General features: G+C 40.0%; 1 protein-coding gene across 2 annotated transcripts in view; it reads left to right on the forward strand.

Moving 5' to 3' along the window:
- The window catches only part of UBE2F (ubiquitin conjugating enzyme E2 F (putative)), a 192,011-nt gene extending 182,270 nt beyond the window's left edge, over nucleotides 1-9,741 (forward strand). For both annotated transcript variants that reach the window (XM_018559937.1, XM_018559935.1), the window contains exon 10: nucleotides 8,704-9,741. In XM_018559937.1, the coding sequence (XP_018415439.1) occupies nucleotides 8,704-8,754 (51 nt within the window). In that variant the 3' untranslated portion in view covers nucleotides 8,755-9,741. The remainder of the gene's footprint in view (nucleotides 1-8,703) is intronic.
- Nucleotides 9,742-17,745: the final 8,004 nt, after the last annotated feature.

Consider the following 17,745-nt stretch of genomic DNA (forward strand, 5'->3'; position numbering starts at 1 on the left):
TGAGCCCTACTAAATTAAGTGATACTTGTCTCAAATTTGGTAAACTATGCAAATTAATTACTGGGTCAAAGTTTAAATATGAGAAACATAGCATGTAGTATGAGAATGATAGTCAGATCTGCAGATTTCCCACGCTTTTCATTTAATGTGTACCACATGCTTACCGAAGATGTATTGCACAGACATGCATCACTTATTCTAATTTTAGTGAATCATACTAATTTTACTGTATATTCCGTGCCTGCCAGGTGAAGGTGCAAATACATATTGATTTAGGTTCTAAAGCTGCTTATCACTGTCCTAACTGCTACCTATCAACAAGAATGATAGGTGGTGAGAGTCCCCTTGCACTTCCTTAAAGCTGAACTCCAGGTAAACTGATTAATATATGGCAGTTTTACCTGCCAAAAGGTTCGTATTTCTGTCCATTCATTCCTGGGATTTACACCGCTCTGACACACATACACACCCCTGTCTGGCAGGGAAACCTGATTTTCTCTCTACTTCAGTTCAGTAACCATTACAGGTTCTTCTTCCCATCCTAAGACTGGACAGTAAAGTGAGATAACTGATTAGCTTATCTCTTCTCCTTACACTGCAGCATCAGTAATTAGCTCCTTCTACTGCTTCTCCCTTTCCCAGTCTCAGCTCTGCGGTGCAGAGACTACAAGAGGCTAAGTTACATTCAGTTACATACCCTGCTAGCATTCAAAAGCATACATTTAGGGATGTATTCATGAATACAGAGCCACATGAATTTGGGTCTTTTGATATCTGCATGGAGTTCAGTTTTAAAGTGTATATAAAGGCAAAACCATTTTCTTTCCCATTCATGAAGGGGCATACTGTAGAATCAGAAGACACCTGGGTTATACTGCTGCCTACAGGAGGAATTGGACACTGGCAAACAGAAAAAAAAAAAGCTTTAGCCAGTATTGTATATCCCCTCTCACTCCTGTCAAGCTCCAGTTTTGTGCTAGAGTCTTAGGCTGGGCACACACCTTACAACCATCGCAAGACTTTTGTCTTGCAATGGTTGTAAGGTAATTAAAAAAACGTACAATCTGCCTATCTTGGACAGGCAAATCGTACTTGCGATGATGACCGCAATGCCGAACGGGCAGTGTGCGCTTGCGCACACCGGCCCATCCGTCTTTTATCTTATGAACATGCTACACACCCGCCAAAAATCGTACAAACATGTTCGTAAGATAAAAGTTGTGCAGCCTTACAGTAGTAGAGGTCGCACGGCTTCCACACACCTTAGGATAATCGTACAATCGTGGGATTTCCCGCGATTATCGCAAGGTGTGTGGGCACCTTCAGGAGGATAGATGTATTTTCTCTTCTGAGAACAGTTTAACCATTTTTTTCTAAATTATTTTATTGTCAAGATCCACCCCGCTGCCTAATCGACAGCTGGCTCTGTCTCCCTAGAGGCAAAGCCAGCTGTGCCCGCCCCCTCCCCGTCTGTTCCTCCAGTCAGCGCTGGAGGTATAGAGCGAGGGGAATCCCTGCGGGGAGCAGTGAATGACAGACAGCCATCCCTCACTGTTTAGCACCACCATTGTTTGTTTTTTCTTCATTTGGTTTCCGCAGAAAGTGCTGCATCACTACTTGAAGGGTCATGTGTTCACTCTATACTGTCTCTTCCCACCTTCAGAATACATTAGCTTTTTCCACATTTCCAATTGAGACAGGGGACAAACTGAGGCAAGGTTTTTGCCTCTGTATGACCTTGCTATGGCATGCAATGACTCAGGCATCTCTCCCGCTATAGCAGCTGGTTTGTGAGGACCCATGGTTTCCTTTTGGTGTGTTTATATTAGAAGTCTTAATTGCTGCTGAATTACATTAGTGTATGTATATATACATAATATGTTTGTGTCTCATGTGATTTTCAGACATACACACACATACACACACCTGTTGTCTTTTCACTACCGTAATATGTCTGGGTCAACTTGTAGTGCCCTTCTTTAGGGACCTAATGCCTAGATTGTTGTCCCCTTCTTGAATACAAACTCTCTTAGGGGTCTCCTTTAATTCCTTTTAGGTGTGGCTTCCTCCTCTGCTTTATCCAGCAACAAGTATTCTACAGTAGGCACGCACCAAAATGAAATTTTTAGACCATAATCGAAATGTATAGATTTGTCAGGCTGAAACCGAAAAGGGCTTTTTTTCCGATCTTTTAACAATCTTTTAAATAATTTTCTAATTATTTGTTTTTTACTTTACTGCTAAGGACTTTGGGGACATTTCAGGGGGCCTAAACAGACCCCTGATATTTCCATATTTCCCTTTAAAAAAAAAAAAAAGAGATGAAGGACACAGTCCTTCATCTCTTTTTCTACAGCCCCAGCACTCAATGAACAGGAAGCTTTCATTACAGAGGCTTCCTGTTCAGTCACAATTTGGAGATAGTAAATATTTACTATCAGCCCAATCATAAATGGACAGGAAGTGTCTGTACTGAGCTTCTTCCTGTTCATTTATGAATGGGGACAAATTTATGGGGTAAATATTTAATTCGTCCCCATTCATAAATGAACAGGAAGTGATGTATCGCACTTTGTTCATTCATAACTGGGGACATCGCAAACACAGTAATCAGTGCTGATCAGTTGGTGTTTGCTTAGTACAGCAAAGAATCGGTAAATATTTAACATATATTGACCAATCCTGAAACTTCGCCTCCCTCTGGAGCTTTCCGCCCCCGTTTCTCCCCTTCCCGCACTGGGAGCCGACAGCTGGATTGACTGTGTCCCCTGTAGACTCTCTGCTCCCAGATTTGGACTTTACAGTCCAAGATCCGTCCAACTCTCCACATACGCATGAGAGTGATGGGCTTGATGGTAGCCTAATTTGAGACAGTCCCAATAGCCCATTACCACCCCAGACTGCTGCAACTCAAATTTCTGACTGCAAGGGAAAAGAAGGTGCAATTTCTAGACAGACTGATGTACCTGACACCCTAGACCAGGTTATCGCTACCCTGGTGTTTCAGAAACCTAGCCCTTGAGTCAGGGAAATCCTTTTGATAACCCTGAAAGTTTCTCATGATGGATGCCAGCTTGAGGGGCTGGGGAGGAAATCTTGGCACCCTATTGGTACAGGGGAGTTGGTTGCTGGAAGAAGCTCATCTTTCAGTCAACATACTGGAGTTCTGAGCAGTGTGGATGTCCATTCAACACTGGACCTCTCAACTACAGGGCTATCCATGTAGGATTCAGTCAGAAAATCTTACCGTAGTTGCATACATCAACCAACCAGAAGTCATGCTGGAGAAAGAAAAGTAAAAAGATTTTTACAGCATATACACTGTCTTGGGCATAACTTAATGTTCCAGCTTCACAGTTGGCAAACAAACTACTTTTCACCTCAACCAGTACATTGTGCTTCCATCCGTCTGTCTGGCCCCACACAATCGAAATTAGCATTTCCCTTTTGCTGCTTGGATAATAGTTCATGTTGTGTGTTTTTATCTTGCAGTCACTACTTCCAATAGAATGATTGACTCTATTTTTGTCGTTCATAATGGTCCTCATAAAGGGGAACCAGCTTCGGTGGCGCTCAGACAGATTCAGCCCTATCTGTTTAAAGATAAGGTATCACTGTCAAGTCACACTCTACTAGGTCTGTAAGTACTTGGGCTTGTCCGCATCTGTTTCTCATATTTGCAAGGCCTCCACCAGGTCTTCATAACTTTTATAAGTTTTGCCAGGTCGACGTTCAGACCTCAGCTGATGCAAACTTTGGGCAAAAGGTTTTTAAGGCATATCTCTGAACTGACCCAGGTTTTTACACTGTTATGTGGACTTGTTGGTGTTTTCTTGCTGTTGCCCACCCCTCAGTTGGACTGCTTTTGGATGTCCCAGTTGTCTCTGAATTATTCTGATCCTGTGCCCCTTAATGAAGAAGAAAGAAAACTGGATTTTTGTATATGCCATGAATTCAGTTTATTAATACACACAGGTCCCACCCACTATGTGTTTATAATCTACCCCTAATACTGCTCTTCTACAAAACGGAAGCATTGTCGCAGTGGGATCGCTCATACCTGATTGACTAACAGCTTTCATTGTTTGCCTGCATACAATTCCTCCTGTAGGTGGCAGTATAACTGAGGTGTCTCTATATTACTCCCGATTCCCGTGTCCCATAATGAACTCCAAGAAATAGTTTTTACAGTAGAGTAAAAAAAATCCTGTTTTTAGTTTTGAATAGAGTGGGGAAGAGTTAGACCCTCTATCAGGTTCTTTTAGCTGACTTTGTTCCTGTAAGGGAGATTCAGCCTTCCTTTGTCCCGCTTACCACTATCATTGATACAAAGATTGTGGAGAAGTCCAAAATTTTAGAGTTGTCACCAGAGCATGAGATGAAGTTTCCAACCAAACTTCACTCACACAAAAACTCCCATGCACACCTGCATGTTCTGTTGCTGGAAGCTGAAGTAACAACAGTTACTGTTTTCATGCTTGTGATATACTTTCACAGTTTGGGAATTTTTTTAATTTGGATATACTGAACTATATCATATGACTCAGAATTTTAAAGTGAACGTTCAGAAGCCACCACTAAACTACACTTGAAATAATTATTAAACAGTTTTAATTTATTACCAAATGATTTTTATTGTACTTATTTAAAAACCTGGAATTCAGATGTGTTCTGCCAGCTTTTTAAAGGAAATAAACATGTTTTCAAGTTTGCCACAGGTTCACTCTAAGTCCCTATTCATACCTAAGCGCTTTATCACTCAAAGTTAAGTGCGACAAAATGCTCAAGGGAAGGAATTCCATCCATCCCGTGGCCGCTGTTCACACCTAAGCGTTTTATCGGAAGCAGAAAAATGCTTGTCCCTGGAAAAAGTACATGAGCTACTTTCTGGCAGCAGCTTTTGGTCCCATAGACTTTGATGGGAAACTTTGTGCAACACGAGGCCATAGAAATTAATGGAATTCGTTGTCTTGAGCGTTTTGTCATGCTCAAGACAAGCAAATGGGATTCCTTTGAGAGACAAAACACCTTGGTGTGAACGGAGCCTAAAGCTGAGCTCCAAGCAAACTCCTAAAAACGCAATTGAAATTCATGCATGTGAACTGATTTGCTGTCAAAGTATTTGTTATTCTGTTTAGCCATACTTGTGTTTTTCACACATTTAACACACTATCAGTGCAGGTTCCTATGTAGCTTGAGGACCAGTTCACACCATAAATAGTGCATTCCAGGGGGGTCAGGCTCTGGAACGCACTGAATCGCATTATGGCCGGCTTCCTGCGTTCAGGGGCGGGAGGGGTCATGGCGGTGCATTGAAGTCAATTGCACCACAGCCACACACCGCGCCCACAGTTCTATCACCAGAATGCATGGCACATTGGTACCTGCGTTCCGGTCCAGTGCAAACTGCTTATTTGGCAATAAATCAACATCATCACTTTTGTCCATTTAGTAAGGAGGTCATCTGGGCAGAAGCAAAGCTGAAAGAGGAAGCAGCAGACTGATTTTGCATATGCAGTTTGGTGAAGGTGTGTAAATCATAACCCACTGTAGCAGATAAACATTAAAGCTATTTGATCTGTATATTTAGCTGCCTGCCTGAAGTTCTACTTTAGTGATTCTGAAGTTTGTTTTGGCTGCTCTACTTCTGGTTATTTCCTTATCTCTTGCAGCTACATTCCAACAATCAGTTTTTTGGCTCATTTCAAACTTATCTCGAGGGAGGCAGATTACTTTGGTGTTTCTCTGTTTTACATGTTCAATAAAAATGTTTTTAACAAAATGAAGCAAAGCTAAGCTGAAATGAAAGCTTTTGCTTCCCGCATGATGAGACATTTCATGTGGGTAACAGTTCAGTGCATGGACAAGTTTTTAAACTAAGAAAACTGGGTCATAATGTAGTGTATATGTCCCTGTACATTAAACCCAGGGGTATAGCATTTGCTTAATAGAAGGTTTCTGATTTGTGATTATTTAATGAAAAATGTTTCTGTCATTTGGAGCTCTTTATCTAAAATGTGGAAAAGAAGATGCACATTGGGAGTGTACTGCTAGCGGTGGGATTGGTTTACTGGTGCAGCTTGTATGCAAAACTTTGTAAATTTTACTTTGTGAAGCTATGAAATGCCATTGTGCATAAGTTGGCTATGGTGAAAACGAAATGGAATTTGAAAAAGTGACCAAACGACCCATGTCAGAAATAAACATAGCCCATCTTTTATAATTGGCAAAAGATAGTATTGCTAATATTTTGATTCAGGTTATACATCTGACAGCCATTTGAATTTCTGCCATGTTGAACTTGGTGGATAAAGAACACAAAATTAGATTTTGCAGTATTAGTTTTCCTTTTTCCGGCTAAGTGCATTTTCTGCAAGTACAGAAAAATACCTGTTGATCTTTCCAGAAATCTGGTGTCCTTGTTACCTGCTGTGCAATGAGAGATGAGAAGAGAGAGACGCGAGTGTGGTCCACATCAGGAGAGCAGCCCAGTGTGATAATGCTGTTCCTACATAGATACAGTGGAGCTAGTAAGCAGTGTGTTACTGTCAGGATCAACAGGTAAAATAAAAGCGAAAAAATCCTGAAAAGTAAAACTAATGCAGCCACCACCACTATAGCTTAACAAGCTTCAGTATAGTTGTTTTTAGTTTAGATATGTTTTAATTATGTGTCTCTGTAAGTTCCTTCAGCAGTTTCCTCACATTGGTGCACATCAGCCTACGTCTCTGCTGCTAAATGATTTAACATTGAAGTCAATGAGAACTCACACGAGGGATGGTGATAGTTATAGAAGTTGGTTATGTATTATTTGGTTTTGCGGAAATGTGTTATACAAGCATAGCTTCTTCAATTCTTAATTTTTGCTGCGGTGTAGTTCACGCAACTGAAATGGACTCTATATTTAAAGTGCAGCCGACAAGCCCAATATCTATATTCAAGAAAGAATACCTCTGATGAAACATATAATGTTATGTTCCTTTCACACTCATACAGACAGTCACGTGTAGGCTAGTTTTGTTGGGTGGAAGCTGGTTTAACAATTAGCTTCTTTCTAGGTCGCTAGAGAAAAGCAGAACATAAGAGGAAGCCCATACAAACATAGGGAGCGCATAAACGATTCATACTAATTAATGAGGCCAGGGCCCCAGTGATACAGAGCTACAATTCTAACCCCTGTGCTGCTGTTCTCTAACTTTGTCATGACACAACAATCATTTTATTTTTCATTTCAGGAGTGTAGGAATCAATCACTGACACTAGCTATGAATTACAAGCATGTACTGTAATAATACACATACTGTACATTGATTATAATTAAACTGCCTCTTCTCTATGGAATTAACAAGTGAGAGTGAATGTCGACTGCTATCCGATCACTGTCGCACAGTAATGCAGCATTCTCTTGCTGCTAAGGTCTTATGGTGAAGGTTTTATCATATTAACAAATACATAATTTAGGCTATTGGACACCCAATGGTTACCATGACACCAACACTGATGCAAAGTTCTTCGTGTCTGATCTTGAAGAGCATGAAGTAATAAAACCCTGCTTGCTCACCTATAAAAGTCAATCCTCTTCATCTAATTCCTTGTGCACATAAGATTTATGTACTGCAGAAGGTGTAACAAATATATAGCATATAATGTAAGACGGGAGCTCTGTGTCTGATCCATGACTCTGGAGCCCACAGATGGCGACCCCATAAAGTTGACCATTTTCCCAGACCCTTCACCTTCTTGATTGCAAGCTGTTTGCTAGGGCACAGTTAAGTAGGATATATTAAAAAAAATAACACGTTTAGAGAATTAAGTTTATGAAAGGTGTTTGGATTTATTTGTGGAATGTTGCATCTCTGTTATATATATTGAGTTTATATTGTATTAGTGTAGTATAGTGTGTTTTCAGTCCGTACATATTTGGAGTTAAACATGCCTGGATGTGATATTTTGCTTGCATGCTGCTTTTTATCACCATGGTTGGACAGCGTATACAGATAGGTGGAATCCTTCTCTCTGTTTATCTGTTTATGTAGAAGACAGGGATCAGCCTTGGTGAACAACTGCCAAGACACCCTTAAAACGGAAGTTTAATCTGCTTGTATTTTTGTGCAGGTAGAATAAAAGAGCAATGTATAAATTATATCTATGATATTCCCTGGTGCAGGTTACTTCTAAAGGAAAAGCATTGCATGCGGGACATAATTTTGGTTTGGAGGGACAATCACTTAATGTAAAAGGGAGAGACAGCATTATAAAGTGTTTTGGTGGGGGGCTGCCCCATTGCTGATGCCGATTTTTTCTTACTTTTCCCCCGATTTTTGATATAATAACAAGGTTGGTTTAAATGGTTGACATATACCGATACCGTCCTTCGATTTAGATGCGGTGTCTGCATCTGTACACAGTTTTAGTAGGCTCTTCTGTTATGTCATACAATGAGAAGTCTTCTCATTCAGTAACTGATGTCACTGAAACAGAAAATATCTCCTAAAACAAATGTCCAATTTTTTCTTGTTTTTGATAGTGAGGAAGGATTACAACCGCCATCAGGTTTTTTTTTTATTGTTATCTTCCTCCTTATTGGTCAATATTTCCCCCACTTATAAACCCAATAAATGTAGTCACTATAACAGAGAGATGTTTCCAGTAAGTACACAGAGCATCAAAACAATATAATAGCCTTTTGTTTTTCTCTTTCAGGATGAATACCGAAATAAAGTTGAGGACTACATCAAGCGCTATGCCAGATGATGCCAACTTTGAATCTCTGATCCCTCTCAAGAGCAGTGGCTAGCCTCTGTGGGGTCTCCAGAGCCATAAGGGGGAGGAATGTGAAAATCATTGGACGGCTTTAATGCCCTCTCCCTGCCAGACTGATACAAACATTTTACCTCTAGCCCCTGCACTCTAATGCCATCCTTGTGCCCAGCCAAAAGGAGTCTCAAAACTCTACCCCCATAAAAAAACCCCCCCCCCATTGGCTATTGATGTGTGTTTTTTTTTTCCCCTTTTCCCCTTTTCCTTCTTTGAGTGGGGCTAATAATGCTTGCTTGTTTTATATCTCCTACAATATACGGAGTGTTGTATGAATTCTAACAAGTTGTATTGAACCTTTAGAAAATCCATTCACGCTCAAAAACATCAGTTAACAGGTGGTCTTGGGTCAAACCTGTGCTTTTCAGACTTGAAGTACATAATCTATAAGCCTCTTGTAGGCCAGAACCACCATAACTGCTTGATGCCTTTTTCATTCAAAAGGATGGTTTGCTTTGTAGCTGACTCATTATATGATCCAGTAACCGTTAATACGGGGTTCATTTTTTGCCTCTTGTGGATACTCCAGCATAGAATGTAACAGCATAAAATGTTTACAGTAATAATTGGAGAGTAAGACCCACCTACGAGGCTAGAGCTAGACACCAAATTCATGTGTCAGGCCTCACTTGATCAGTAGGCTTGTTCAACATCGTCCTGTAGTCCATTCTTTTTAAAAAAAATATTTTATCTGTGTGCTGACAGGTCTGGGGTGAGACAATATGCAGATACTCTGCCAGTGAAAAGTTGCTAGTGCACAGGGTGAGTTTCACAGATAACAAGACATGGGTGAACAATTCTTCTTACTGTGATAATGCAACTTTAACTTATTATTCATGTTTAAAGGAGCTTGATGGAAACTCTGTAATCACACCCTGCCAATGTATATGGGTTATATAAATACAAAGATATGCACTTTCACTACTTGGTCTGATGTCTTAATTCTGTGCTCTATATAGAGTTGAATCAGAAATCTGTTCCCACTTAACAACTACTGGGATCCCATACAGCAAATATTCAATTCTGCATCCAAATGTGGGTTCTGAACATTCATTTTATTTAATTCATGATACACAAAAAATCTGTATTGAAAAAGACAACTCATGATCACATAAAAACGACCAACAAACATATAGTGAACAACAAAAGAAACCCTTGGCCATGTGAGTCCCCAATAAATAATTGTGGGTAATAATCATCCCGTTTTATGTATTAAAGATTCAATATGATTTCATCAATATGGTAGGCGACACACTGCAGTAATGAATTCAACCCATGTATATAATAAAGGCGCCTCCTTTTTTTTTTGTGTATATCCGGGCCAGAGGTGGGGGACACTCTTAAATCAAAGAAGTGTATGGCTCATGGCTGTCTGTGTGGTAGACCCATACCAGGTGCGGAATGAATGAACATCCATGTGATGCTTGTCACTGTTTCCATAAGTGTGATAACTGTGTGTCCTGAGGTGCCTACAGCCGAGACCACCCTGCTAAACAGTATCTGATTATTTCACATGGCATCAGAAATCTAGATCTCTCATTCCAGTCTATAATCCTACTGAAGCAACATTCAGATGCATTTGATTGCTGTATTCAATATAGCAATAAAACAGGTCTCACCCACACTGGTATTGTCCACCAAGATTAGGCATATAGTCATGCACAAAGATTCATTCTGCCAGATGCCAACGCTGCTATGTGCCAGGAATTTCACATCGGAACTCTCAAGATTCCAATCCCCTGTGCTCCAATGCTAATGGTTTTCATTCAAAATAGAACTTTCTCGGAGTGGGTACTATATCTATGTGTGTGTGTATATATACACTGAGTGGCCAGATTATTATGACCACCCCATCAGTACTTCATTGGGCCACGAGATGACTTCTTTGGGCCGCCTCGTGACTCCACGAGATGTTGAAAGGTGATGCGAGGAATCTGACTGCACTGTTGCCCTTCTGTTGTCTTGTACCAGTCTTGCCACTCTCCGTTCTGCCCTAACATTGACTAGTCACTGACGGCCACAATTCGCACGTTCGGACCCAGATTTTCGGCTGACAGTCCAGTCTTTAAACACTTTGACAACAGCTGCTCTTGAACATTTAACGAATTCTGCAGTTTTGCTGATACTCGCTCCATGGCTCACGCCAACAATCATCCCACGTTCAAAGGCTGTTAAATCGCTCTGTATACCCATATCTTCAGAAAAAAAAACACTTCTACTGTCGTGGTAAACAACCCGCTTCCCTATTTATAGTCGTCTGGCCCTCTAGCAACTTCAGCGAGAAATTATAGCTAATTTCCTACAAACGTCAGATGGTCATAATAAGCTGACAACTCAGTGTACATATATGAATACACACTCTTATTTCCAGGGGTTGATTGGAAAGGGGTTTGTGCTGCAGCAGCCCCCCCACCCCCTTGTTTTCCTAAAACCTGAAACGCATACCAATCAAAATCTGCATGCTGCATGTCACATTAGTGCTTGTTTTAGAGCAGCCAAGGTTAGAAGAGAGATTAGCTTTAGACTGCTATAGAGGTGCTTTCATTTTCAAAAATTGTTCTTTCATATTTAATAATCTCATAACTGGAACACAAGTTCATGAAAGGGTAGGTTTGGGAAGCTGTTCTTTTATTCACAACTTCGGGATTAGTTTGCAATGGAGCATGGAAATAGCCATCTCTCTGATACAATGAAAGGAATATATCAAGTTACTGACCGAATCAGGTGCTTACCTAGTAAACGTTAGGCTTCCTCTCCATTTAGGAAATATTTGGTGTTTACAAGCCCTGTGCCTGCATTTCAGGCAATTGTAACGGATTTCTAAACAGAAAATGATTTATCATTGTACTTGCAGCAATTGGTGACATAAAACTCCAAGCAGATATAAAAATGACTAAATAATGCAACTCTGTTTTCGTTACTGCTTTATTAAGTGCAAGCAGTGGAAGTACATTAATTTTACTTGCTATCGGCCTATTGCAATCCCTGTACAGCAGAGTCAGACGGGGGGAAGGAGAAGCAGGATACGGAGCTAATCAGTTGTCCTGCAATGCAAAGAGCATCTACTATAATCTTACTTTTGTAGAATGGTGGCCGCTTGCACAGTTTTATTTAATCTTCACTTCTGTTTCGGTTAATCTCTTTGGTTCAGCCTACACATTCATTAATCACAAGCATCTTTTATATTTGCTTAACCAAGCACTGGGATTATGCCTACAAAGTTCTCATGTTTTGTAACTGAAAACTGGTACATCACTGTTAGTTTTCCTTTAACCACTTGCTGACCGGGGCTGTTTATACCCCCTTCCTGACCAGGCCATTTTTCAGTATTCAGCGCTGCAGTATTTTGACATTTATTCTGTCATGCAACGCTGTACTGAAATGAATTTTATACCATTTTTTGGGGACAGATAGAGCTTTCTTTTGGTGGTATTTAATCACCACTACAGGTTTGTTTTTTTACTGTATAATAAAAAAAAGTACCAAAAATTTTGAAAAACAACCTGTTCTCCCTACGTTATGTTATAAAACATTTATTATTACCAGATTTTTTGGTAAAATATAAAAGAAGGGGTCACGTCGGGTAAATAGACACCAAACATGTCAAGCTTTAAATTGCGTGCACCCGTTAAATCGCAAAAAAACTACCATACTCAAAATGGACCATAGCCGACGCTTTAACAGCTTTTACCGCTCATCAGTTTAGTGTTATCAGTGATTGATGGCCCTAGAATTATTGCTCTCATTCCGACGTTCACGGTGATATGTAACATGTGCGGCGCAATGGATGTAATCGGCGTTTTCGCACGTAGGCGGGCATGGCGCATGTGTGGGAACGGGCGACTTGAATTTTTTTCTATTGCTTTGATATGTGATTTTTATTTTTTTTGTAACAAACTTTTTTAAACCTTTTTTTTTTTCACTGAACTTTATTGCTATCACATAGGGAGCAAGCATCGCTGGCTGTTTACATTCAAAGCCGATTTCCCGCTCGTGCACGCCGCCTAACGGCGGAACGGGATAGGACGTCTAAAGACGCCCACCCGCCCTCAAGAAGCCGCTGTCCGGCCGTTTAATTACAACGACCGGACAGCAGGTAGTTAAAGTACAAGTAAAGTATCCGTATGACATTCTAAACAAGTCCCAAATTCAGTTACTATGTGACGCGCAAGCCTAATAAAGTAAACAAACCTTATTTTACCTCCCCTGACTGAGCTAAATCCTCCAATTGTGTCTCGCATGTTTCCCCTCCCAGACACTGCAGCTCACAGTGGAAAAGACTAGGTGTGGCCAGGTGCTGATTGACAAGCTACAAGTTTGTGAATCGGCAGTGACAATGCTGATAGCCATGACTGCAACGATTTTCATCCCTCTCTAGGGTAAGTAGCTACAGCGTACATAAGCATTGCAGCACTGCTCTGTATTCAGGAGCAATGCAGCATTGTTGCCATACTAGTATAGGAGCAGATTGCACTATCCAGAGAATTCCAATACTTCAGACTTTATTGAAATTAACAACAAATCCAGTATATCAGTGAATAAAAGTGTACAAAGCAGCAAATACCAGCACTGCACACCCCCAACCAGCTACAACCTCTCACATGTTTCACCCGTAGGCTTATTCATAGAGGCTCAAGTGCCATACTGTCTCTGTAAGCTGCATTAGGTGAACTTCTGACTTCACTGGCAGGCTCAACAGGTATTGAGACTTTGAAGGAGGACTAAGAGAAACATATGAGTAGATGGTCTTATAATAAAGAGCACCTTTTATTTTAATAGGAGGCCATAGTTGTACATTAAGGATATTCAAAAATCATATTGTATGGCTTCACTGCAAAAGAACTGTTTGGAGCCCTAAAATATATTCATTACTGGTGGCACACTAATCCAGAAGCCTTAAAATAATAGGCTCAGACACTGGACCTAAAGACCCATTAATACTGTTTTGTGTGCCTTACCATGCATTATGGAGGGTATCCATATTCCTTTGTAATGGATCACCAACTCAACATGGTAAACAAAACAATTCGCCCTTCAAGACACCCCAATGCATAGATCTGTATATAAATGTTTTGTTGTGTGCTGCATTAAGAAAAAATAGGTTGATAGCCACTAGAAAATAATTGGACCCAATGCAATGCAACCTGCACCAAGCTACAAAAAAAGCATTGTAAGCAAGACCTCTATACAATGCTGCATTTCCTAGATAACACTGGCATTCTGATTCTAGTATATACGTGGAGTTGCTATTTAATATTTTACTTCTATTCATCTGAGTTACAAATTTCTAATTTAAATAAGCAATGGTCTGCAAAGTTTCATACTGCTTCTCTACTTTTAAAATGTTGCACTTTACAGCCTCGTGTGCTAAAATAAAATGCAGAGTAGAACAAATCATACAACCCAAGCCTGTCAATAGTCCTCTCACACTTTTACTGTTGGCGTTTAAAGGTGTTCGAAAAGCAATTTTGTAACTTTGCAGAGATAAACAAATTGAGATACAGAAGGTGAAAATGCAAGCTTTGATCTTAACTGCTAAAAATTTAATACCAGCTTAACCTCGCACATACCCCCATACTCTGTGTAATCCATCATACAGGGAGGATGCAGAATAATTATAACCGATTCATTGGTTAACTTAGAAAGATGGCAGTGGGTTAAATCGGCACAAGTTTTCCCTGAAAGACAACAGCATTGTTGATTGGCCTTGACATTTAATTTTCATATTGATGAATCAGTGTACCTGCATAGTCTATTCAACTATTTTCTTCCTCTTGATTGGTTACAAGTTGGTCTTTGGCAATAAAAGACAGAAGACACTGACTTCCATTTTTCTGAGAGTTGGAGGATTTTTCTTTTATAACTGAACATTTCCAGCACCAGTTACATAGCATTACACACATCAAGGAGAAGACTGTTACAGAATGTAACAGTACATTCTGACTGAAGATAATGTGGATTCACATACAGGAGTAACACATACAAGGGTTCCTGCACCTCACATAGGAGAGATCCCAAGTGTTCATGTGTCCTGTTAGGGCAAGTCAATCCCGACTGTGGGGCTACACTGATGTGGTAGATGAAGGAAATAGGAACTGTACATGAATTCATATTTTTAAAGAGAGGGCATAACGGGGGGATAAGATTGAAGGGGGTGGGGGCGATTAAAGGTAATTTAAAGATATAAAAGCTGGGCATGCAAGCCTGTAACCTAATGCAATGGCTTACAGATGGTTATCTCATTCGGTTATAAACGCAATATTTTTACTGATCATTACAAAATAACAATATACAGAAAAAACTTCATATATAAAAAGGACATTAAAAACACGCCATTTATGGACTGGACCTAGTTCGTACAAGACCACCATCCACTAAGGATCAATGATTAACATCAATGGTCCCGTGATAGGGTTATAACTCCCCACACTATTACGAAAGGTTTTTTTCCAATTGCTTATTACATTAGACTGCTTAAAGATACAACAGTGTGACAAAAATAGGAAGGTACCTAGATAGTAACCCTCTGTGTAGCCAGATTTTATATTGCACATAATACATTCTGGATTATGTACAGACCAGGTACACCTATACCCAATTCTGAATATTGAATTTACTTTTTTCAGGGGACTCCCCCAGCACATTTCCAATTACTTGTGGAAAGCAGCCTAGCTATACTGAACCAAAAATACAAATCTCCAGTTATTTGTAAATTGAACTCTGTGTATAAGCAATCTTGTGTCAAAAACTCTCCTACTAAATGAAAGAGGGGGACAAAAGAAAATGGGGGAATCATGCCAGGGGTTCCCCCTTATGCGAGGAGTGAAGAGTGAGGTTTATGTCATACGCAAAGCACTTAGAAGGGGTGGAGGGGGGTTTGCTCAAATCCAGTTATTCCATAATGGATGAATGGTATTCCTCCAAGAAAGTGTACCTAATACAATAAAACCAAGTTTTCCTGTCTTGTTCCTCACTGTTGAAGGAAGTAAAAGTAATGATCTCTTATATGCACATTCTGGTATGTTGTTGAAAAGCTGCGGATCGGATGTTTTGTATCAGGGGCATTACCAAAATACGGGAAGAAGTGAGACGGCTTCTCTACCACATCTAAAGCAAAATGGTCTTGTTGAAAACATTTGTAGAGATAAGTGGGTACCCCGTGCCACCTAGTCAGAAGGTTGAAGCCAGATTGCTGGATTTTACAGGCCTACACTTTGGCCCAAATGATTTTTTTCTTTTTTTGTGTGTGTGAATAGCCATGTATCAGTAATTGGTATCTGTGAGTACTTGGAAAAGTATCGGTACTTGGTCTGGAAAAAATGGTATTGGTGCACCCCTCATATATATGTGTGTGTGTATATATGTATATATGTATATATGTATATATATATATATACATATATATATATATATACATATACACATACAAATCATACATTAAAACAGGGATGCACAAATCCCAGGAACCCCCGTAGCCAATGCTCCATAAAAATGACAGCTGCCTCCTAACTTTTGATTTTTTTCCACTAGTCTAGTCTTGGAGCTGGAAAAGTATCTGTACTTGTCTTTGTATCTAGTACAGTACTTGGTGTCTGAACATCCCTACCTTCAATCCGAACCTGAGAGTACTTGCGAACATTTGAAAGGTACTTTAGTATATTCCAGGGGCAAAGCCTGGGTTTCCTGTAACAGGAAGCATGTCCGAGTGTATGGCATTGGGCTATCACTTTGAGCATGTTGTGTGCAGTACAGGGAGAGTAATACCTAGCAGAGGGAGGGAGCAATCACCTGTTGGGATGTCACTGGGTAACTATGGGAGAGCAGAAAATGGAAAAGTGCAAATCTCCTGTTCCAACAAAACCCAGCTTTGTAAGCACCAGTCCAATACTCTCACTGCATTCATGGCTCTTTAATACAGTATGGGTGCTGGGAAACTCAGTCCCCCCTGAAGTTTAGGAATAAAGAAGGTAGGGTTGCCCAGACCTATGTTTTCACCCACATGGAAAGGATAGGAGTTCTGTCTGTAATGAGCAAAGAAACAATTTGGGGATATGTAGTGGGGTGGTCTGAAAAAAGGTATAATAAACTTGGTAAGACATTGATCTTTAGTATGCTGTTTCTGCCAAACCACAAGATACGTTTATCCTGTTTTGGAGAATCTTTGTGGATTATTAAGAGCAAAGAGGTGGAGTTGTCAAGGAAAGTATCCTCTAGGGCCAGTGTGAAATCCTATGTTTTGTAGGAAAGTTCCATTTTAAATGAAAGTTTACATAGTTGGTAAGGTTGACTAAAGACTCACGTCCATCCAGTTTATATTTCTGTGTATACATACGTGTCCATTAAACAAGTTATTTTCAGTACTTCCATCACCACTGATAAATTAATTTTCAAAGGAGAACAAGTTTAATTAATTAAGTCGTTCTTCATAACTTCTATGAAGTTATTGCCTTCAATCATTTTGTTGCCCTATTCTGAACAGCAGTTCAAGGACATCCTTCCTATTGGTGACCAAAGCCAAAGAGCATACTCAGAATGAGTGTTTTCCAGTTTGGTTGAAGGGTAACTCCACTTTATAAATTTAAAAATGAAAAAATCTTTTTTTTTTTAAATAGAATATATAATTGTCAGACAAGCCATTTTGTAATTTAATGTTATTAAAAATGGCCTTTCCTTTTAAAATAATAGCTGCTGTAATGTTCTAAATCTGTCAAAAGATGAAATGCAATATGGTCACCTGGAGGCATTCTGTACACATTTGGTGTACAGAACGCCCCCAAAAATGTCACGTCCTGCTTCTGTGATTGGCCGACTGCTTTTCCCAAATGTCTGCACTGAGATACAAGTATAATTTTTGGCATCCCTTGCAATAGGAATTTAATTTTTGGTCAGACACTTCCTAAGACCACGTTCACACCTAGGTGCCATCTC

The sequence above is a fragment of the Nanorana parkeri genome, unplaced genomic scaffold, assembly GCF_000935625.1.
Source record: "Nanorana parkeri isolate BGI_ZX_2015 unplaced genomic scaffold, ASM93562v1 scaffold423, whole genome shotgun sequence".
NCBI lineage: Eukaryota > Metazoa > Chordata > Amphibia > Anura > Dicroglossidae > Nanorana > Nanorana parkeri.